This window comes from Manis pentadactyla, chromosome 9 (genome assembly GCF_030020395.1).
Source record: "Manis pentadactyla isolate mManPen7 chromosome 9, mManPen7.hap1, whole genome shotgun sequence".
In the NCBI taxonomy this organism is placed as follows: Eukaryota; Metazoa; Chordata; class Mammalia; order Pholidota; family Manidae; genus Manis; species Manis pentadactyla.
This window is the reverse complement of record NC_080027.1, coordinates 88143980-88168626: the sequence shown is the minus strand read 5'-3', so window position 1 is coordinate 88168626 and position 24647 is coordinate 88143980. Positions and strand designations below refer to the sequence as shown.

Below are 24647 nucleotides of genomic sequence, written 5' to 3'. Positions count from 1 at the left end.
TCAGGTAACTATGTGGATTGATTTTATTAGCTTTAAGTACATTGTGTAACTTACACCTTTTTGTTGCAGTTCAATGATTCATTTGAGGTTATGTTCTAATCTGTAAGTAAACCATAAAACTTTTTGGCTGAAGAGGCATGTTTTATTTTGTCTTAGATACTTTCTAGGACATATTGGCATGCTTACTTTTTTGTTTCTAGGAGGTCTGTGCTTACTTGGTGCATATGCTGACAGTGATGATGATGAGAGTGATGTTGCAGAGAAACCAGCACAGTCTAAAGAGGTGAATGGAAACCAGTCAGCTGATATTGATAGTACATTGGCCAACTTCCTAGCGGTTAGTAGTGCTTTTATTTGGGATTTTTTATTGAAGCCAGTTTGGGCCTGGATCTCAAGTGGTTAGCCCACTTGTCTGTCTCAATACCTCCCTCTCCCTTCTTCTCCCCCTCTACCTCTCTGAGAAAAATGAAAAATGGAAGGGCTTGGAGAATGTCTAATGGAAGATGAAGGTTGTGATTTGAGAAACTGAGAACTGAGTGTGTAGGACTGTTTATATAGTGATTATTATTTCTTCAATTTTCTGGTTTTTATATGGTTAATGCATTTGTTATTATTTTCATTCTAAAGGAGATAGATGCAATAACAGCTCCTCAGCCTGCAGTTCCTATAGGAGTATCAGCTACACTTCCAACTCCACCTCGACCAGAGCCAAAAGAATCGGCAACATCTGCCCTTTCTTCCACTACTTCAAATGGAACAGACTCAACCCAGACATCAGGGTGGCAGTATGATACTCAGTGTTCACTGGCAGGAGGTATGTTTGGTCCTTTGATTTTTAAAGAAATCTGAAGTTCAGTCATTAAAGGTGTTCTAGGCATTCAGATTCCCAGAGGTGAAAGCCCACATGCTGTAGCCCTAGACTTTAGGGTTCTGGCCTTTTTAGATATGGTATTTGAAAGGTGGTAAGGGGGATAGTTTTCTCTGCAAACTACTAGGATGTAATGTTTTATCTTTGGAAAGATAATAGCTTGCCCTTTTAACTAGTAGCAGATTATGCCCAAGTGAATGATAATAACCAGTCTTTTAAAAGGTCCTTTGGGGTTCAGAATACATTTTTGGACTATCAAACTTGTTTTTTTTGAACCATGTTTGCAAAGATGGTTGGGAGGAAGCTGTCGTCTCATGTCATCCTCTGCCCCCACCTGCCCTGCAGACATTTGACAGTGTTATCAAATTTTTGGTTGTCGTCAGAATAGGTTACTATCCCCCACAACAACAAAGAACTATCCTGCCCAAATGTTAATAGTGCTAAGGTTGAGAAACCCTGTGCTAGATAGCTCTGGCTTCAGAGTTGACTTGGAATGTAAGGTCAGAATTGCAGAGAAATCTATGCTTCTAAAAATTTGTTATATTTGCTTCCAGTTGGAATTGAGATGGGAGATTGGCAAGAAGTCTGGGATGAGAACACAGGATGCTATTATTATTGGAATACACAAACAAATGAAGTGACTTGGGAGTTACCCCAGTATCTTGCTACACAGGTGCAAGGATTACAACATTACCAGCCCAGGTAAGAGTAGTCTTGAAAAGAAATTAACCTAGAAAGATATTAGAGTCTTACCTTTTGCTAATATTGCCTCTATTTCTCTTGCTAAGTTTTTTTTTTTTTCTTTTTTTTTTTTTTGTAGTTCTGTAACAGATGCTGAAGCTAATTTTGTAGTAAATACAGGCATGTATACAAAGGAGAAAAACCCTTCTGTTTCCAGTAGTAAGAGTGGACCAGTCATACCCAAGCGAGAGGTTAAAAAGGTCAGTGTTAACAACTTAACCTCACTTGCTTATTTTCAGATATAAAGAACTTGACTGTTACTCTGGCACATGTATAGAAACCTGTTTTACAGCCAGTTGTGGAATAGGATAAATTTTGTTTTTGAAAGTTTTACTTGATCCGATTGTGTTTATTGTGTGGCATTTATAGCTGTTACCCAGGTCAGTGGTTCTTTTTTGGAGCTTCAGGGTGTCATAGAGGCTCCTTAGGTCATTACAAAGGACATGGGAACAGCTAAATAGGTAGGGCCTCAAGGCCCCTTCTCCACTTCAGAACAGTTCTGTTTTGGAATTCCACATAAGATTTTTTAAAATAAAAAGATAGGCTACCTTAAAAACTATACTACTAGTGAAACAAGCATTTCTATAGCCTCATCAGTAAGAAAAGTAAATTATATTCTACAAGAAGAGCATGTGTTGAAATTTATCTTGAATTAAAAGATGAGTTTAAGTGGGTTTTGTTTTATTTTGTAACAAAAATACTTTTTTAATAATTTAATGTTCACAGCTCCAGGAGGGAGTAGAATGAATATCCTAGTGGAAGAAATAAGATACTTGAAATATAATCACACCTTGCATTTTAGAAATACTCACTTTACTCTAAATCACCTTCACAGCATACCTGTAAGGTTATCTCATACAGAAGAGAGTGAAGATTTATCCAGTCACGTGTTGAGCTGACAAAATTCTGATCTTATTTAACTCTGCCTTTTGACTTAGGGAGAATAGTGGGGAGGGTATGTATGAATTCACCCAGAACTAGGTTCTAGTACAAGCACGGACTTCCTAAAGTAACAAGGTTTCCATTACACACTTAAGGAAAATGGTAAAAATATATATACTAGTCTTTTGGGAGTGGGTGGTTTTTTAAGGATATGCAGTGACTGCAAAACAGTTATATTTAACATGAACAATTAAATATATGTTCAAGTCAGATGATTTTATTCTTTATAGGAAGTAAATGAAGGAATCCAGGCTCTCTCAAATAGTGAGGAGGAGAAGAAAGGTGTGGCAGCATCACTGCTTGCTCCTTTATTGCCTGAGGGAATAAAAGAGGAAGAAGAGAGATGGAGAAGAAAAGTAATTTGTAAAGAAGTAGAGTCAGTTTCAGAAGTAAAAGAAGTAACTGCAACAGTAGAGGAGGTGGCAATAGTAAAGCCACAGGAAATTACACTGGACAATATGGAAGACCCTTCTCAGGAAGATCTGTGCAGTGCTGTTCAGTCTGGAGAAAGTGAGGAGGAAGAGGAACAAGATACCCTTGAGCTGGAGCTAGTTTTGGAAAAGAAAAAGGTAAATTCTTGAAGTTCTAGTTAAACACATTTTTCTCCCCTCAGTATTATCATACTCTAGCATCATTGTACTCAATTTATAGGCATTACTGGGTTCCTGTTTTCCTTACCCTTTTATCTAGATATGTTTAAGCTTATGCAGTAAAAATCTGAGCTGTGGAGTTGTAGTTCTTCATAGTCCCTGGTCATGCTGTGATCAAAGTAATGTGTCTTTGATTTAACTTCTTGACAAATGAGCATTGCACAATTCTTTGAGAGCTTGGTTCTTAACCCAACAATTAAAATAGAAGTTGACTTCAACCATACCATTATTTGTTAGTTAAATGGACCTTGTAACAGAAGGATTTGTAGGAACCCATAATTTCATGTACTTTACTTTTTTTAAAAAAGATGGTCCTCAGGAAACCTTCCTGTTTGAGAAGCTGATTTTTACCTATTTTCTGCCTTGATATTTCTTAGAACAGTTTCATCTACTGCTGCCTTGAATATGAAGCAGAATTTTAACAGGTGTTACAGTAGTAATACCTCCTTGAAGCTTTTCCCCTTTTGAAAAATTTGAAGCTATGGAGAAGAACTAGCAAAGTTAAGCCTATCTGTTGTGTACATGTACTGGAAAATTTCTCTGTTAGTGAATCTCTAGAACCTGTCCTTCAAATTGATATTTGTTAACTATAATCATGAGAAAGTATTTCTTGTGTAACAAAAGAATATGGAGTAAAATGCACAGCTCTGATGGAAAAATGTATTAAGAAATTCTTCCTGTCCTCAAAAGATTTAAATTCACAGAACACACAGCTACATTCTTGCTACTCACAATTGCTTGCATATAGATTAACAGTTAATGACACTCTAACTTTATGTTGTGTTCATTGTAGGCAGAGTTACGAGCCTTGGAGGAAGGAGATGGTAGTGTGTCAGGGTCTAGTCCGTGTTCTGATATCAGCCAGCCAGCATCTCAAGATGGGATGCGTCGACTTATGTCTAAAAGAGGGAAATGGAAAATGTTTGTTCGAGCTGCCAGTCCGGAATCCACCAGCCGGAGTTCTAGCAAAACGGGACAGGAGACTCCAGAAAATGGAGAAACTGGTAATTGTGCTTTATATTAAATTTTATTTTATGTAACTCTTTATTTTATTATATTATATTATATTTTATTTTTATTATATTAAAGTATTATATTAATATAAATATAATATATTAAAGCATTATAAAACTTTATTTTATTTATTATATGTAACTATATTTTAGAGTTGAAAAATATAGAAGGGAAATCCTTTCTTTTTTTTAATAAGATACTTCATAAACACAGAAACATCTAGTACACATATCTAGTATCTAGGTATATTTAGTATCACTATAGTGTAGAATCCTAGTGGTATGGCTAAATCAGAGGGTATGTGCATTTTAATTTGAGAGATCCTGCCTAATTGCCCTCCAGAATATTAAAGTCTTAGAGCTAGAAATTAAATACTTGTACCTACCACCAAGTATAAAAATAAAACAAATAAGCACTCAGGTAACTTCAACCCAGCTTAACAGAAGATGGTTATTGGCACCTCTGAAGTTCCCTGTGCCTGCCATCACATACGCGTGTGCCAGACATAACCTCTACCCTGATGGTGTTAGTAAGTACCTTCCTTTAGCTTCATTGTGGACAGATCTTTAAACACAACATTTTTAGCTATTTGCCAACTTAATATACATAGAATATTAATGTATGCATTCTTTGTGGCTTTTTTCTTTTCTCTTTTTTTTATTAAGGTATTATTGATATACACTCTTAAGAAGGTTTCACATGAAAAAACAATGCAGTTACTACATTCACCCATATTATGGAGTCCCCCCGTTACCCCTTTGCTGTCACTGTCCATCAGTGTAGTAAGATGCCACAGATTCACTATTTGCCTCCTCTATGCTACACTGTCTTGCCCGTGACCCCCCTACACCATGTGTACTAAACATAATACCCCTCAATCCCTTTCTCCCTCCCTCCCTATCTGCCTTCCCACACCCCTCCCCTTTGGTAACTGTTAGTCCATTCTTGGGTTCTGTGTTTCTGCTGCTGTTTTGTTCCTTACGTTTTTTCTTTATTCTTATACTCCACGTATGAGTGAAATCATTTGGTACTTGTCTTTCTCCGCCTGGCTTATTTCACGGAGCATAATACCCTCTAGCTCCATCCATGTTGTTGCAAATTGTAGGATTTGTTTTCTTCTTATAGCTGAATAATATTCCATTGTGTATATGTACCACATCTTCTTTATCCATTCATCTACTGATGGACATTTAGGTTGCTTCCATATCTTGGCTATTGTAAATAGTGCTGCGATAAACATAGGGGTGCATATGTCTTTTTGAATCTGAGAACTTGTTTTCTTTGGGTAAATTCCTAGGAGTGGAATTCCTGGGTCAAATGGTATTTCTATTTTTAGTTTTTTGAGGAAACTCCATGTTGCCTTCCACTATGGTTGAACTAGTTTACATTGCCAACAGCAGTGTAGGAAGGTTCCCCTTTCTCTGCATCCTCACCAGCATTTGTTCTTAGTCTTTTTGATACTGGCCATCCTAACTGGTGTGAGGTGATATCTCATTGTGGTTTTTATTTGCATTTCCCTGATGATTAGTGATGTGGAACATCTTTTCAGGTGCCTGTTGGCCATCTGAATTTCTTTGGACAAGTGTCTGTTCATATCCTCTGCCCATTTTTTATTTGGGTTAACTTGCTTTTTGGTTGTTGAGGCATGTGAGTTCTTTATATTAATTTTGGGTGTTAACCCCTTGTTGGATATGTCATTTACAAATATATTCTCCCATAATGTAGGATGCCTTTTTGTTCTGTTGATGGTGTCCTTTGCTGTACAGAAGCTTTTTTATTTGATGTAGTCCCATGAATTCATTTTTGCTTTTATTTCCCTTGCTCAAGGAGATGTGTTCAGGAAGAAGTTGCTCATGTTTATATTCAGGAGATTTTTGCCTATGTTGTCTTCTAAGAGTTTTATGGTTTCATGACTTACATTCAGGTCATTGATCCACCTCGAATTTACTTTTATGTATAGGGTTAAATAATAATGCAGTTTCATTTTCTTGCAAGTAGCTGTCCAGTTTTGCTAACACCAGTTGAAGATGCTGTCATTTCCCCATTGAATGTGCATATCTTTGTGGCTTTTTTTATTCAGCATTTTTGTTTCTGAGATTAATCCTTGGTGGTGCACATAACTATGGATCATTTCATTTTTTTATTGCTTTTTAGTATTTGACTGCAAGAACACAATTTATACATTTTACCTTGGGTGGACATTGAAATGGTTTGTAGGGGTGTTTTTGGCTAATACAAATGCAATATTATTTTTAAGAGTGAAACACAAACGTAGCTTAAATGTTCATTGATGTGGGAAGAGTTAAATGAAGATACATATACCACTCAGTGTTTAAAAACAGTAGTTTTCAAAGCATGTTAAATTTATTATTTGAGACAATTTGAAAGTGTAGGAGGAATATTAATAATTATATGAAAAGAGCATGACCATCATATGATGAGGGTGAGTACTTAAAAAGTTTTAGGCTAATAAGAGCATTGAAAGTGATGTTAAAATTCTTCAGATCAAGGATGAACCAGAGTCAAGAAAAGGTAGTTAATTTTGGTTTGTTTATTTTTTTTGAATCTGATTTCTAAGTCTTCTCATTACAGAATAATTTACATTGTATGTTTGGATTAGTTTGGTAAGCAGGTGTTAAGAAGCAAATATAACAAATAATAAAGTTGAATCATTATTCCATTTAAGTTAGTGGTAAACCTATTTTACTCCCTTTTGAAGATTCCCACTACCAGCAGACCATCAGCACCAGAGAGGAGTTTGGCCCCATATAGATTGTCTGTAGGTCTTAACCATTCAGGAGGTTATCTGGTAATTTTAAATTAATGCTGCTCTGATTTTAAAAGCCTTTTTTCCAAAACCCACTTCATTAAGAACCAATCAATATAGCTCAGGTTTGATATCTAGCTTTTATAAGTATTCAAGGATATTCTGGAAGAGATTAGAAAAGATTAACAGATAAAGGAAAAGCGGAAACTACAAGGTAATGTAGTAAAAGTAAATTTTATTTATAGACATTTTAAGAAAGGTAATTACAGTGGATAAAGTTTTGGCTTTATAAAGACAGGTTGACAAGTCATTAGGACTTCTTTAACTTCAAGTAAGGAAAACACAGGCAAAGGAAAGAACTGATAACCTTCAGAAATCTCTCCTTCAGGGGTCAAAATTTATATGGGGCTTTATAGGTAACAGTCCTTTTGATTTAATTTTACATGTTTTCTTTTGCAGCAATTGGTGCTGAAAATTCAGAAAAAATAGATGAGAATTCAGACAAAGAGATGGAAGTAGATGAATCACCAGAAAAGACAAAAATACAAACAGCACCTAAAGTAGAAGAACAGGATTTGAAAGTATGTGTAGTACTTAAATTGGCCATTAAACTACTTTCTGTTAGCAAGTAGTAATCTTTAGTGTCTACAGATACAAATCATTTATTTGGTTAGGTGAAAAGGTCATATGTAAAGCTATAAGGAATTAAAGAGTGACTTGATGTGGTGGAATTACCTTAAAAAACATTCTAACTGCTTAATTACTTTTTTTAAAGTTAAGCCTTCATTAGAAAGCAATAGCTTACTTAATAATAGGCTTCTCTAGTTTGGAAGTACTAAGGAGACTAAAAGTCACAAATTTAATTCCTGTGAACTACTTGTCCTTACACAAAGGCAGCTTTGGTTCCAGTTTCTTTCTAACCTTATGTCATGAGGAGAATTGGACCATGTAAATATGTGGCTACTTGAAGGTGGTTTGTTGAAAAACCACTTAGCGTAATCTTTTGACTTGAAAGAATTTATCCAGTCACTAGCTAGTTTACAACCATGTAGGAGGGACTGGAAGAATTAATTTTGGCCATGTGTAGCTAGTATAAGCAATTAGTAACGGATAAATGATAGTTCAGGCAATATTGGAAGTTCTGTCATTTAGGGTCTATTTTCAACTGTTGATTTCCATGTTGTCTTAAATATGCATTTAATTTTGTTGAATCTGTAATCACTTTGATATGTGAATTGTTACACTATAAATTAGAATTTTATCTTCTACCTAACTGGATGCAGCTGTTTGAGAAAGGGTGTTTATAGGTAGACCTATTTTTCTAGTATGTATAAGAATAAATGAAAGATTTTACATAATACAGAAAATAATGCTGATTCTGTTTTTATTTCCCCCTTTTTTTCCTTCCTGCATTAGTTTCAGATTGGAGAACTGGCAAATACCCTGACAAGTAAATTTGAATTCCTAGGCATTAATAGACAGTCCATCTCCAACTTTCATATGCTGCTCTTACAGACTGAGGTAATTTAACAGTTTTTGGTATAAACAGTCAATCTCCACAAAAAATATTATATGAGAAATCTGTCTTATTTATGTTTTAATCCTAAATTAAAATTTTTAACAATAATGCATATTTGAACCACCAACCCAGGAAACTAAACTGTGTATTAGCCAAAGCAAAATATAATTATGAAAATAGAACTGAGAGTTTGGGCATGATGATACTACTACCTTAAATAGGCAAATATTTTAATATGAAATTTTTCCTAGTCAATATGAATCCTATTCATAATGATCAGATGAGGCCTTTCAATGTTGAACGTACTTTAAAAGTGTTACAAATTATAAAGCATTAAGCATTGTAAATCTACCTAAGAAAAAATATTTGTAACCTGCATAAGTCACAAGTTAAGTAAGGAACTCCAGTGGGAAACTGATCCCTAAAGATTGAAACTTTGGATTAATAACATTATTGAAGTGAATGGACTGTCTACAAAAAAAAGTAAAATTACTAGAGAACTAGTCTTAATATAGTCCAAAGGGGAAAACAAATTATTGTCACTCATTTTCACAGGTATTTGAAGAGTTGGCAGTATAAAAATATACTGGGATACTGGGGTCCGGTCTCATTTTTCAGAACTCTGCAGAGCAAACAAGATTATTTATGAAATTAAAATGGGGTTTCTTTTCCTTTTTGGCCTACTCTTCTTTTGCCCCAGAGTATTGCAATATAGTTACGGACCAGAAAAATTAATATCCCTTTTACCTCTGCCTGACATAATAGTAAGTCTTAAACTTATTTCTCTGTTCATTGATTCTAGACTCGGATTGCAGACTGGAGGGAAGGGGCACTTAATGGAAACTACCTTAAACGAAAACTACAGGATGCAGCAGAACAGCTAAAACAGTATGAAATAAACGCCACTCCTAAAGGCTGGTCCTGCCACTGGGACAGGTACGCACTCTTCTCCCCTTTTCACCTTTCACGTTTGACATCTCAGACATGATTTGTGATCACCACCACCTGACGACATGACAGCCTGTCTGGAGACTGAGAGCAGCTACAGTTAGCGGTGCCAGGCAGGCAAAGCACTACAAGCTCTTACAGAGTTTGGGAAGGCCACACGTTGGAGAAACAAAAAGCAATGTTTAAAGTGTTCCATGTAACGGATTTTTTCCCAAGATTGGACAAAGCTGGTTTTTACTCTCCAGAGTGTTGTTGCACGGAGTAGGGCGGGCTTGGGGGTTAAGCGCATGCGAGAGCTCTGTGCGCTTTACAGGACCTCTGGAAGCAACTACTCCTGATTAACCTCGGTGAAGTTAAGGAAAGCTTCGTGGCTGAAGATGTGAATGAAGAACAAGATTACTATCTTCTGCCAGCAGGTCAGATGAAAATATTTCTTTTTATATTTGGCTTTTCTTGATTTTTTTTTCGTTATTTGAAATCTTTGCTCTTTTATTTTTCAGCTCCCAGATCCTCTCCCTCTCTTTAGCTTTCACTGTGTTTGGTATCAAGAATATGAAATGTGAAATGTGAATTCCACGGTCCAAGAGGGGAAGAGTCACCTTTCGCAAACTTCGTTGTTCTCTTCTTTGGAAGGGAAATTAGTGTTCTAGGAGATTGAGTCCCTTCATTAATGAAACTTGAAACCCTGTTAAGCATTGGCACACACACACAAAAAGATGTGAGAGGTGTTTCCTAAGTCATTTGTTGGAGTGAGAGGGCTCAGGGCTGTATTCACAGAGTTGCTGGCAGTGCAAATAGCTTTGAATTACACTTGTTCTCCACATCCTCAATTGTCAAAGCTCTTTGTTGCCTTTGTGAATAGCAGTCCATTAAGAAGAGGTTCGTCCCTGTGAGAGCAGACTGCTGTCCTGGGACAGGACCAAATGGAAATGTCTTTGTAGGAGAATGGGTCTTAAAACCCGTGTTTTCTTTCTTGTAATTTAGGGATCATAGACGATATTTCTATGTAAACGAACAGTCGGGCGAGTCTCAGTGGGAGTTCCCAGATGGTGAGGAGGAGGAGGAAGAAAGCCAAGCACAAGAAAGTAGAGACGAGACTCTTCCTAAACAGACCTTGAAAGACAAAACTGGCACTGATTCAAGTTCTACAGAAACCTCTGAGAATTCCACAGGTGGGACAATTTATCCTGTACTAATTGGAGAGAAATGATTTTAGAGAAAAAGGACTTGTATTAATTGATACCATGAAAGAAAATAAATCATAACAACAAATTTCTAATTAAAAAATGGTGGCTTGATCTAAAAGAAAGAATGCTGGATGTGTACTGAAGAAAACTGACAGTGACTGGTTGGAAATGAGCATGTTGTTGATACTAGACGCCACTAAAAAATGAAACCATGAGCCAATATGTTTTAAAAGATTGCCCTACAGCCACTTCTCAGGACACAAAGTTGTGGATATTCAATAATAGGAATGCTAATTAATGCTAAGGAACTAAATAGTTGACTTGTCTATGTGGAGTGATAATGAGATATTCTGCTTTTCTGTAAAGTATTTAGTCTGTTGATAACTGCAACCTCGTTTATCAACTCCACTAGTCTTACTAGAAGTATGGTTGTTAAAAATCAGAATGATCTGAAGAAATGCTTGTGAAACTCAGACCATACTTGTTTCAGAGAAGCAAAATAACTGATCATTGCAAATTGCCAGTAATATTCTAGTATAAAACAGGGTGACTGAATCCACTTAAGTACTTACAGAAGGCTTCATTTTAGTTATAGACATTAAAAAGGCTCAGGGAGTGGTTTCATAGCTTCTTAGTTATTCTGAGAAAATTTGATAGCTCTTCTGAATAGCCATGGCTTGATGTCCACATTATGAAATAAGATGAAATTTCCCCCCCTAAGTCCATCTTTCTTGGAATTACAAAAATAAGTGAATGATGAAGCATAGTCAAGACGATGATAAGCAACCTTTTGATCTAAAAAACTCTGGTAGCTATTGTTGAAATAATGGCATATGAAAGCAAGAGTCTGTGATGTGGTTTCTGCAGTAATAAACCTTTGAAAATAAAGACATGGAATTTGTTAGTAAGAAAGGGAGTGAAAAGGTGACTTCTTTTGTCCTCTGCTTATAAAAAATGATGCTTTGTGTTCTACAGGTTCCCCAAACCCAGTAGAAAATTCCGTTAAATTGCCAAATGAAATTGGTCGTGTACAAAATGATTTTAATTTCTTGAATAGCCTAGGAATTGTTACCAGATTACTCTAAAAAGCCACATGACTGTAGTGATAATTTGAAGAACATGGCAAAAAGGTTTTTTATTCTACTTCATATTTCAGAAATATATTTTCTCAGCTATAGGGCATTTTATTTACTGTTTTCATGAAGAGGTTTTCTTTTGGTTACTTGCCCTGGTCTTGTGGTAGCAATGATAGGTATGTCTGATAAGTTTGGTTTTGTTTGTTTGCTTTATAGTAGGTAGTGAATTGAAGAGGCTTGATGGTGGTTCTGGGCAGATGATTCCATTCCTGACCAGTCTAATGTCCCTTTCTTATATGTTCCAAAACTGAGTATCCTAGCATTACCAACTCTTCCAAAACTAAATATCCTAGCATTACCAACTATTGAGTGTTCTTTGAACACCTTAGAGTTAAGTATTAACTTATTTTCTGCCTTTGTTGATGACACACACAGTTGGTACTATCTCGTAAAGGGAAGATCTTGAGACATTCCTATCAGATTAAAACCATTGTAGGAAAAAGCCAGTTGTAGGAAAAAGCCACTGATAAACCAGTTTGTAGTCTTAAACCTCTTTATTGAGAGCCACTTAACCACATGGTAAACTTGATCTAAATGAAATCCAAATTTTACACTAAGGTCTTTGGGATTTAAGACTAATACGATCACTGTTTTAAGCCTATAAAGAAAATTTATATCATATATGCTCTTTATCAACCCAGAAGTGGTTAAAACTATCTTTTAAAGAAATATTACTACACTGGGAAGCAAGGAAGTTTCAAAGTTCTGTTCAGTTTTAATCCTTGTTTAGTGTTTGAATTTAGTATCATGTCTCTAAAGATAATATATCTGTTTTACTGGACTTTTGTCACTTAGGTTAAATTTAGCTGCTTTTCAAAAAAAGTCTATGAAACTGTGTTTAATAACTTCTTGATTTAAACTGCTGAATTGGCTTGTTGGTTCAAAATACTAAGAAAAAATTTCTCTTTGGGAGGAGAATATAGGAAAACTGCCTATAAATAGAAATAAAGACATAAAATATGTTCTTGAAGAATTCAAAATTTGTATCCCCACACTATTCTGTTTATAAGCTTGTAGTTTTTTAGTCTGTTAGCACATAATAAAAGCTATGTATGTCATTTTATTCTTCACTTGAACTACAGATTTAAATGTGGTCTCAAATGGCAGAATGAACCGAGTTAAATTTGGAAATAGGAGCGTCATGTAGTATGACATCATGGATATTCAAACTAGGATTTCTTAAAATTTTTTGTATTTAAGCTAAAGGAGATAATTATCGATGTTATGGCACAGCTTTTCTGTTTTGAATTAAACTTAGTTTGAAATTCAAATATTAACTCTAAAACTTTTCCTTGTTTATTGCTAAATTGTCAGGTCTAGTTTATCTCACATTCACACAAAATTTAATTCTGAGCGTTGCTGGAAATTTGTAAACCTCATAACCAACCTTGAACCTACTGTGTGTTTCTTTTGAGTTCTTCCACATTGCAGATTATACCATAATAAATGTATTGGTATGTGCATAATGCCTCTAGATGAGAAATTTACAAATATAAAATCTGACCTTATTTACCTGCCATGTATTATGGTTGGTTTAATAGAAGGAAATTTATTAAGTTACTAATCCTTACAGTTAATTACATTAGTTGTGATATGATTTTGATGTACTTTGATGTAATGTAGTAGACTGGCCATATCCAGACTTCATTTGTCTAAAAGTTGATGTATAAATATATATTAGATATGACCAAATACAAAAGTTTAATGAGACATTTAAAGTTTTTTAGCTAGAAAACTGCATTCCTGTTTTCTGGTGAATTTTTTTTAGGGCCCTTATCCTTAGTAAGCAATTTCTCAAAGTAATTACAGTATCATGCAAGTCGTATTCTTTAAGTCTTTTACATAATGTAACATTCGTTCCATAAAAAGTAAAGCTATTCTAAAAGACAGATGGTTCTTGGTTGCCTTGGTTTTACCTTCTTGAGTGGCCAGTATTGTGTATATTGAGCAAAGTAAAGGGCCTTACCCTTATCCTAGAGCCTTTTATAATAGAGCCCTTACCTATTCCACTGCTTTTGACCATGAAATTTAACAGGTGACTGTATCTGGATCTCTACTCCATGAGAAATGATATTTATTTGAGATTTCTAAGGCTTGTGGACTCCTGACTTTTCACCAGGACATCTTGGTAAAGTAACTAGACTAGGAGTCAGATCTGGCCATTAAGAGCTGTATGATCTTAGGCAAGTCCTTTTCCTCCTGGGTTTCATTACCTTTAAAATGAGAGGGTTGAACTAGATGATTTCTCATGTCTCTTCTACTCCTAAATTCTATGATTTTAGGGAGAAAATTCCCTTCAACATTCCTGGGATATATATCTAATAGTCCCATATATTGTGAAACTTCCCTATTGACGATAAAGAGGGATGGGGAAAGCTACAAGTAAGTATATCCTCCTATTTTCTCTAATCTTTACATTTTTTCCCCAGCAGAAAAAGGACAGTAATTAACTGACTTTAGCAACATTTGAGGAAAACTGATCTTGTTTCTTTTTAATATAATTTCTTAATTTAGACTTCAATAGCAATTTCAAATCCTCTGCACATTTAAACACTTTTTTCATGTGTACCTTCGTTATCATTTACCTTTAAGATTTAGTCCCCTAAATTTTCCTTTTCTCATTACAGAAATAAAAAATTACCCCCACCCCCCACCCCCAGTTTGTGTTACTGTGATTTAGCAAATGAATATAATTCACACAAAGGTGTGAAGGAATGATAGGGTGGATGATAGCACCTTGCAAATGGATTTTTAAAGCTTAGCAATTCAAATTAATTAAAACAGGTAGAGTATGTGTGAATTTTTTGAATGGGTACTTATCTGGGTCATCCCCAGTCATTTCAGTAACTCACTAAAAATAAAATACAGAGAATCAATGTTGCAGTGCACATCATTCACTTCACCTCTTCACTTTTGAAATAATAAAGACCCTTGGAGTGTTGCCTTCCAGTTTTGTATGTGAAATTGTGAATATTTGAAATTAAAAACTTACGGTTCGTATGACCGGATTTCTCATTTGAGTTGATGTGATGTACTTCATTTTTACATTGATAAATCTAAACCCAAAGAACATGACTAGTATAACACAGCTGGGGCAAGTGTTGACTGTGAGGTTCATAAATTTATCATTCCTTGGAAGTCCTTTTGAACTGGGTTATTTAAACTTCAGTGACATCCATGTAGCCACAGATGTTGTGGGTCAGATTTTATCTCATCAGTCAACTGAACATTTCTGTGCATATAAGCCATGGATTTTTGTCTTGCCTTTTCCCTGACTCATATTTGTTTTCATAGGTTCTCTTTGTAAAGAGTCTTTTTCTGGCCAAGTTTCTTCTTCATCACTCATGCCACTTACTCCATTCTGGACCCTCCTTCAGTCAAATGTGCCAGTGCTTCAACCTCCATTACCTTTGGAAATGCCACCGCCCCCACCTCCACCCCCGGAATCCCCCCCTCCCTCTCCCCCTCCTCCCCCTCCTCCCATAGAAGATGGTGAGATCCAAGAGGTGGAGATGGAGGATGAGGGAAGTGAGGAGCCTCCTGCCCCAGGAACAGAGGAGGATACTCCATCAAAACCTTCAACAAAAGTCACAGCTGTGATTAGCCAGGTGAAGAATGTTACTTGGCATTCTGATGAGTTTTTGGGGACTGGGCATAACTGGTACTGCATTTTATTTTAGAGGAGGATGTTTAACCAGGGCCTTTAGCCACTGACTAGAATGTCTGTGTTTCAGAGTTCAGTTGATGCTACCATCTCTAGTTCTCCTTCCACTAAAGCAATAAAGAGAAAAGCTACAGAAATTAGTACTGCAGTAGTTCAGAGATCAGCTACCATTGGTAGTTCTCCTGTCCTCTACAGCCAGTCAGCTATAGCTGCAGGTAAGCATTGTGATTAAAATGTGTTTTCCTCAATGTATTATGTCTTTGTTTCCAGAATTAGATGTTACAAATTGAGAAAATATTACGGGCTTTTCCTTTAACCTTTCTTTCAGAAACAAAACCACTGTTAACATTTGGCAAGTGTCCTTCCAGATGTATTTCTATGCATTTATATAATATAAGTGATTTCTGATGTTTATATACCTTAATGCTAAATATTAATATTTTGCTACCAAAAAGTGTGGCATTTTTTTGAGCAAAAAGTACATTGGAATCATTTTGTAGATGATCTAACCTCCAGTTTCCTTTTTCTTTTCTTTGTTTTTGGCTTTGTCACAGTATCTTTTTTATAGTTTCATTTTATATTTTCTGTGTTAGGTCAGCAGGCAACAGGGATTGGAAACGAGTCTGCAGGGATTGGATACCATGCAATATCAGTTAGCCATCCAGCAACAGGAATGGGTCATCAGGCCAGAGGAATGAGCTTACAGTCAAACTACCTAGGACTGGCATCAGCTCCTGCAATTATGAGCTATGCTGAATGCTCTGTCCCAATGGCAGTGACTGCTCCCACACTGCAGCCAGTGCAGGCCCGAGGTGCTGTGCCTACCACTGCCGTAATAGAACCACCACCTCCTCCTCCTCCTCCACCTCCGCCTCCGCCTCCGCCTCCGCCTCCTCCTCCACCTCCTCCACCAGCTCCCAAAATGCCACCACCTGAGAAGACAAAAAAAGGAAAGAAAGACAAGGTAAATCTCTCACTAAAGTTTTATTTAGAAAATTTTGATTATTTTTAATAAGGTGACATTCATTTAAAATTAACCATTTTAAAGTATACAGTTTATTAGCATTTAGTAAATTCACTACCACCTCTCTCTAGTTACATAACATTTTCATCGCTCTGGAAGAACTGTATCCATTAAGCAGCCACTCCCCATTACCCCTTTCCTCAGCCTCTAAGACCCACCAGTCTGCTTTCTGTCTCTGGATTTACCTATTCTGGAATCATAAAAATGTGAACTTGTGTTTGGCTTCCTTCACTTAGCATAGTGTTTTTGAGGTTCATCCATGTTGTGTCATGTACTTCATTCCTTTTTATTGCTGAATAATATTCCACTGCATGTATGTATCACAATTTGTTGATCCATTCATCTGTTCGTGGATATGGGTTATTTCACACCTTTTACTATTATGAATAGTACTGATTTGAATGTGCATATGAGTGCATGCATATTGTTTTCATTTATTTTGGGTCTATACTTAGGAGTGGAACTGTCATATGGTAATTCTGTTTAATTTTTTGAGCAGCCACCAGTGTTTCTGCAGAAGCTGAACCGTTTTACATTACTACCAGCATTATACAAGGGTTCCAATATCTTCAAATACTCACAAACACTTGTTTTCATTTTCTAAAAAAATTGTTATTAGAAGCAACCAAAGTATCCATCAGTAGATGAATGGATAAAGATGTGGTACATAGCACAATGAAATATTATTCAGCCATAAGAAAGAAACAAATCCTACCATTTGCAACAACATGGATGGAGCTGGAGGATATTACACTCAGTGAAATAAGCCAGGTGGAGAAAGACAAGTGCCAAATGATTTCCCTCATTTGTGGAGTATAACAATGAAGCAAAACTGAAGGAACAAAGTAGCAGCAGACTCAGAAACTCCAAGAAGGGACTAGTGGTTACCAAAGGGGACGGGTGTGGGAGGGCGGGTGGGAAGGGAGGGAAGAAGAAGGGGATTGTGGGGTTTTGTGATGGGTGCACATGATGTGTGTGGGATCACGGGGAAGACACAGCTCAGAGAAGACAAATAAGGACTGTGGCATCTTACTGCACTGATTGACAGTGACTACAGTGGGGTATGGTGGGGGGGACTTGATAATGGTGAATGTAATAACCACATTGTTTATCTTCTGAAACCTTTGTAAGAGTGTATATCAATGATAGCTTAATAAAAAAATTGTTATTAATACCAATCTTAGTAAGTATGAAATACTATCTCGTGGTATTGATTTCTATTTCTATAGTTAGGTTTTTTTTTTTATTAAGGTATGATTGATATACACTCTTATGAAGGTTTCACATGAAAAAACAATGTAGTTACTACATTTACCCATATCAAGTCCCCACCCATACCCCAGTATAGTCACTGTCCATCAGTGCAGCAAGATGCCACAGATCCACTATGTGCCTTCTCTGTGCTATACTGTTCTCCCCGTGATCCCCCACACCATGTGTACTAAACATAATACCTCTCAATCCCCTTCTCCCTCCCTCCCCATCCGCCCTCCCACACCCCTCCCCTTTGGTAACTACTAGTTCATTCTTGGAGTCTCTGAGTCTGCTGCTATTTTGTTCCTTCAGTTTTGCTTAATTGTTATACTCCACAAATGAGGGAAATCATTAGGCATTTGTCTTTCTCCGCCTGGCTTATTTCACTGGGAGTAATATCCTCCAGCTCCATCCATGTTGTTGGAAATGGCAGAATTTGTTTCTTAAGGCTGAATAGTATTCCATTGTGTATATGTACCACGTCTTCTTTATCCATTCATCTACTGACAGGCACTTAGGTTGCTTCCATATCTTGGCTATTGTAAAAAGTGCTGTGATAAGCATAGGGGTGGGTGCATATGTCTTTTTTTTTTTTTTTAGGAGAGCAAGGTACAGGCTTTTATTTAGAGATAAAGTGAAAGGACAGAGCTCCCAGCTCATGCTAGGAAGGGACAAGAGAGCCCGTAGTGGTGTGTTATCTAGTTGGTTTTATAGGCAGTTGAGGATTTTTCCAGAACATCAAAAAAAGGCTTAGGGGTGTGGGCTTATGCCACCTGCCCTGTCCTCAAGCTGGGCTGGGTCATAGTCTGATTGCTAGGGCTGACCGCAGAGTCACGGGTTATGCTGATACCCTTGCAGAACACTCAGACATTCCAGGCCAAGTTGCTCCTGGCCTTTTGACCTTTAACTAATCTCACTGAAGATGTCTATATTCTTAGTCTGGTATCTTTTCCTAGAGAATTAGTGTGACCTTGACTTTGCATAATGCTTAGCACAGAGCTTCAATAGGGACTTCTTGGCCCATTGCGGAATATTTACATTGCTCTGACTGTAAATATTCTGCCCTGCTTTTCTCCAAGGCCCTCACTCTACTCTGACCTCACTCATGGTCCCTGTCTCATTCCCCCCTCTACAGATGGAAACCCTAGCTGCTGCTAGGGAAAGGGGGCGACAGCCGCTCTGGCTGCTTCATGCTGAGAAGGGGCACAGTAAAGGGTGCAGTTAGGTCTCCATCAGTGGTCAGTTGAGAGGGAGGGCCTCGGAAGATGGTCACTTCTATTCCAGGTTCCATTTCTATTACTATTTGCAGTTTTGTGGCTTCTAGGCAAGATAGAACAAATTGTGTTACTAGGTTAAGTAGCAACATCTGGAGTTGGATTTTTCATTTTGGAAGGACAAACTTGATGAGATGAAGAATGCATGTTTGAATATGAGAATTAGAAATAGTAAAACTTCAGTTGCAATGATAGGAGAAAACTAAAACATCTGGAAAATCATAGCCAGATATTTTGAAGAAGCTAGCATTCTGGACCTAGTTTATGTCCCAATGACTAGTATTAGGATTTAGTATGGATAAGGCTGCATTTTTGAAACAATACTTTTCTCTAAAATCACCCTCATTTTTATTAGAAGTAACCAGGTTAAGAAAATAATTAACACTTGGCTTTATTTGCATAAGTGCAGCAAGAAGAGCAATTGATTACATAGGCTCTTTTAAGTATGCTTTGCTGGAACTTTTTATAAGGAATTTCAGATTGAACTTTTAAAGGCCTCTTGAGGCCAGACAGCCAAGCCAGACTTGCCATCAGGTTTTGCCTGCAGTACCTTTAGATTTGGGTGAATTCCTCTCTTCTCGAGGTCCCCAAGACATCCCGAGGTTCCTGCACCTGCCAGGACCTTCCTTACTCACCCGGTAAGGTTGCTGGGAAGCCTGTAAGCAAGGCACCAGGCCAGTTCTTCCAAGGGCCTTTGTTGGCTTTATAAAGTCAACCTTACTTCCTTAAAGCTGTTCATATCTGAGTATGCTCATGTATGTCAGGTGTGACATTCCAGTCAAAGCCTTGGTAGTATAACCTGTATTTTTAATTGGTCCTCTTACAAGGAAAGCAGGTTCATATTGAACTTATGCAAATAAACATACTGCCATGAAATATAAAAATAGTCAGAGTTTTTAAATTCTGGAGAGATCAGGTAGAAAGATAAATGTTTCAATTCTGCATATAAAGATAGTCATTTACTAAACTGTTGTCAGCTTAAGAGAAAAAGCTTAAAACACTTTATCAACAACATTTGAAACAAAAAGCCACAAAATCATCTTCCTTAGTTTACTAATCCTATGTAAACAGCATATCTCTTTTTTAATCTGAGAAGTTGTATTCTTTGGGTAAATTCCAAAGAGTGGTATTCCCTGGTCAAATGGTATTTCTATTTTTAGTTTCTTGAGGAACCTCCATATTGCTTTCCACAATAGTTGAACTAGCTTACATTCCCACCAGCAGTGTAGGAGGGTTCCCCTTTCTCCGCATCCTTGCCAGCATTTGTTGTTCTTAGTCTTTTCAATGCTGACCATCCTACTGGTGTGAGGTGATATCTCATTGTGGTTTTAATTTGCATTTCCCTGATGATTAGTGATGAGCATCTCCTCATGTGTCTGCTGGCCATCTGAATTTCTTCTTTGGAGAACTGTCTCTTCATATCCTCTGCCCATTTGTTAATAGGGTTATTTGCTTTTTGGGTGTTGAGGCGTTTAAGTTCTTTATATATTTTGGATGGTAACCCCTTGTTGGATATGTCATTTAAAAATATATTCTCCCATACTGTAGGATGCCTTTTTGTTCTGTTGATGGTGTCCTTTGCTGTACAGAAACTTTTTAGTTTGATGTAGTCCCATGAGTTCATTTTTCCTTTTGTTTCCCTTGCTCAGGGAAATGCACTCAGGAAGAAGTTGCTCATGCTTATACTCAGGAGATGTTTGCCTATGTTGTCGTCTAAGAGTTTTATGGTTTCCTGACTAACATTCAAGTCTTTGATCCATTTCGAGTTTACTTTTGTGATTGGGGTTAAACACTAATCCAGTTTCATTCTTTTGCATGTAGCTGTCTAGTTTTGCCAACACCAAATGTTGAAGAGGCTATTTCCCCATTGTATATCCATGGCTCCTTTATCATGTATTAATTAACCATATATCTTTGGGTTAATATCTGGGCTCTCTAGTCTGTTCCATTTGTCTATGGGTCTGTTCTTGTGCCAGTACCAAATTGTCTTGATTATTGTGGCTTTGTAATAGAGCTTGAAGTTGGGGAGCGTAATCCCCCCAGCTTTATTCTTCCTTCTCAGGATTGCTTTGGCTATTCGGGGTCTTTTGTGGTTCCATATAAAGTTTAGAATGATTTTCTCTAGTTCGTTGAAGAATGCTGTTGGTATTTTGATAGGAATTGCATTGAATCTATAGATTGCTTTAGGCAGGATGGCCATTTTGACAATATTAATTCTTCCTATCCATGAGCACGGGATGTGTTTCCATTTATTGATATCTTCTTTAATTTCTCTTAAGAGTGTCTTGTAGTTTTCAGGGTATAGGTATTTCAGTTCCTTGGTTAGGTTTATTCCTAGGTATTTTATTCTTTTTGATGCAGTTGTGAATGGAACTGTTTTCCTGATTTCTCTCTCTGCTAGTTCATCGTTAGTGTACAGGAATGCCACAGATTTCTGTGTATTAATTTTGTATCCTGCAGCTTTGCTGAATTCAGATATTAGATCTAGTAGTTTTGGAGTGGATTCTTCAGGTTTTTTTATGTACAATATCATGTCATCTGCAAACAGGGACAGTTTAACTTCTTCCCTACCAATCTGGGTGCCTTTTATTTCTTTGTGTTGACTGATTGCCGTGGCTAGGACCTCCAGTACTATGTTGAATAGAAGTGGGGAAAGTGGGCATCCTTGTCTTGTTCCTGACCTTAAAGGAAAAACTTTCAGCTTCTCACTGTTAAGTATGATGTTGGCTGTGTGTTTGTTATATATGGCCTTTATTATGTTGAGGTACTTGCCCTCTACCCATTTTGCTGAGAGTTTTTATCATGAATGGATGTCAAATATTGTCAAATGCCTTTTCAGCATCTGTTAATATGATCATGTGGTCTTTGTCCTTTTTGTTGATGTGGTGGATAATGCTGATGGATTTTTCGAATGTTATACTGTCTTTGCATTCCTGAAATAAACCCTACTTGATCATTATGGATGATCTTTTTGATGTATTTTTGAATTCGGTTTGCTAATATTTTGTTGAGTATTTCTGCATCTATATTCTTCAGGGACATTGGTCTGTAATTTTTTTTTTGTGGCGTCTTTGCCTGGTTTTGGTATTAGAGTGATGCTGGCCTCATAGAGTGAGTTTGGAAATATTCTCTGTTCTTCTACTCTTTGGAAAACTTTAAGGAGGATGGGTATTAGGTCTTCACTAAATGTTTGATAAAATTCAGTGGTAAAGCCATCTTGTCCAGGAGTTTTGTTCTTAGGTAGTTTTTTTTTATTACCAGTTCAGTTTCGTTGCTGATAATTGGTCTGTTCAGATTTTCTGTTTCTTCCTTGGTCAGCCTTGGAAGGTTGTATTTTTCTAGAAAGTTGTCCATTTCTTCTAGGTTATTCAGTTTGTTAGCATATAATTTTTTATACGATTCTCTATTAACTCTCTTTATTTCTGTGGTGTCCATAGTGATTTTTCCTTTCTCATTTCTGATTCTGTTTATATGTGTAGACTCACTTTTTTTTCTTGATAAGTCTGGGTAGGAGTTATTTATTTTGTTTATTTTCTTGAAGAACCAGCTCTTGCTTTCATTGATTCTTTCTATTGTTTTATTCTTCTCAATTTTATTTATTTCTGCTCTAATGTTTATTATATTCCTCCTTCTACTGACTTTGGGCCTCATTTGTTGTTCTTTTTCTAGTTTCGTTAATTGTGAGTTTAGACTGTACATATGGGATTGTTCTTGAGGTAGGCCTGTTTTGCAATATACTTTCCTCTTAGCACGGCTTTGGCTGTGTCCCATAGATTTTTGTGATGTTGAATTATTGTTGTCATTTGTCTCCATATATTGCTTGATCTCTGTTTTTATTTGGTCATTGGTGCATTGGTTATTTAGGAGCATGTTGTGAAGCCTCCATGTGTTTATGGGCTTTTTCGTTTTCTTTCCTAATTTATTTCTATTTTCATACCTTTGTGGTCTGAGAAACTGGTTGGTACAATTTCGATCTTTTTGAATTTACTGAGGCTCTATTTGTGGCCTAGTATGTGATCTGTTTTTGAAAATATTCCATGTGCACTTGAGCAGAATGTGTATCCTGCTGCGTTTGGATGTAGAGTTCTGTAGATGTCTGTTAGGTCCATCTGTTCTAATGGGTTGTTCAGTGCCTCTGTCTCCTTAATTATTTTCTGTCTGGATGATCTGTCCTTCAGAGTGAGTGGAGTGTTGAAGTCTCCTAGAGTGAATGCATTGCATTCTATTTCCCCTTTTATTTCAGTTAGTATTTGTTTCACATATGTAGGTGCTCCTGTGTTGGGAGCCTAGATATAGATATTTATAATGGTTATATCTTCTTGTTGGATTGACCCCTTTATCATTATGTAATGTTCTTCTTTGTCTCTTGTGATTTTCATTGTTTTGAATTCTATTTTGTCTGATACAAGTACTCCAACTCCTGCTTTTTTCTATTAGTTGCATGAAATATCTTTTTCCATCCCTTCACTTTTAGTCTGTGTATGTCTTTGAGTTTAAAGTGAGTCTCTTATAGGGAGCATATAGATGGGTCTTGTTTCTTTATCCATTCAGTGACTCTGTGTCTTGTGATCGGTGCATTCAGTCCATTTACATTTAGGGTGATTATCGATAGGTATGTATTTACTGCCATTGCAGACTTTAGGTTCGTGGTTACCAAAGGTTCCTTACTATATAAAAGTCTAACTTACCTCACTTAATATGCTATTACAAACACAATCTAAAGGTTCTTTTTTTTTTTCCTCCTTTTTCTTCCTCCTCCATTCTTTATATGTTAGGTATCATATCTTTACTCTTTGTCTATCCCTTGATTGACTTTGGGGATAGTTAATTTAATTTTGCATTTGCTTAGTAATTAGCTGTCTACTTTCTTTACTGTGGTTTTATTACCCCTGGTGACAGCTTAATCAAACCTTAGGAACACTGCCATCTATAGCAGTCCCTCCAAAATAGACTGTGGAGATCATTTGTGGGAGGTAAATTCTCTTAGCTTTTGCTTATCTGGAGATTGTTTAATCTCTCTTTCAAATTTAAATGATAATCTTGCTGGATAAAGTAATCTTGGTCCAGGGCCCTTCTGCTGCATTGCATTAAATACATTGTGCCACTCCCTTCTGGCCTGTTAGGTTTCTGCTGAGAAGTCTGATGGTAGCTTGATGGGCTTTCCTTTGTATGTGATCTTTTTCTCTCTCTGGCTGTTTTTAATAGTCTGACCTTATCCTTGATCTTTGCCATTTTAATTACTATATGTCTTGGTGTTGTCTTCCTTGGGTCCCTTGTGTTGGGAGATCTGTGTATATCCATTCCCAGATTGGGGAAGTTTTCAGCTATTACTTCCTCAAAGACACTTTCTGTCCCTTTCTCTCCTTCTTCTGGTGTCCCTATAATGCAAATGTTTTTCCGTTTGGATTGGTCACACAGTTCTGTCAATATTCTTTCATTCTCAGAGATCCTTTTTTCTCTCTGGGCCTCAGCTTCTTTGTATTCTTCTTCTCTAGTTTCTATTTCATTTATCGTCTCCTCCACCGTATCCAATCTGCTTTTAATACCCTCCATTGTGCTCTACAACGATTGGTTCTCCGACCTGAATTCATTCCTGAGTTCTTGAATATCTTTCCGTACCTCCATGAGCATGTTTATGATTTTTATTTTGAACTCTCTT

The 24647-nt window shown here is 36.7% G+C and overlaps 1 protein-coding gene across 2 annotated transcripts in view; it reads left to right on the top strand.

Annotated features, from left to right (window-relative positions):
- FNBP4 (formin binding protein 4) overlaps window positions 1-24647 on the top strand; it is a 39466-nt gene that overhangs the window by 5336 nt on the left and 9483 nt on the right. The window contains exons 3-15 of one of the 2 annotated variants that reach the window (XM_057507708.1): window positions 201-337; window positions 628-814; window positions 1423-1570; window positions 1689-1809; window positions 2782-3120; window positions 3995-4205; window positions 7442-7563; window positions 8399-8503; window positions 9304-9437; window positions 10434-10621; window positions 15082-15380; window positions 15507-15651; window positions 16030-16400. In XM_057507708.1, the coding sequence (XP_057363691.1) occupies window positions 201-337; window positions 628-814; window positions 1423-1570; window positions 1689-1809; window positions 2782-3120; window positions 3995-4205; window positions 7442-7563; window positions 8399-8503; window positions 9304-9437; window positions 10434-10621; window positions 15082-15380; window positions 15507-15651; window positions 16030-16400 (2507 nt within the window). Of the gene's footprint in view, window positions 1-200; window positions 338-627; window positions 815-1422; window positions 1571-1688; window positions 1810-2781; window positions 3121-3994; window positions 4206-7441; window positions 7564-8398; window positions 8504-9303; window positions 9438-10433; window positions 10622-15066; window positions 15381-15506; window positions 15652-16029; window positions 16401-24647 lie in introns of both variants that reach the window. The other variant, XM_036923932.2, reaches the window with a different exon arrangement.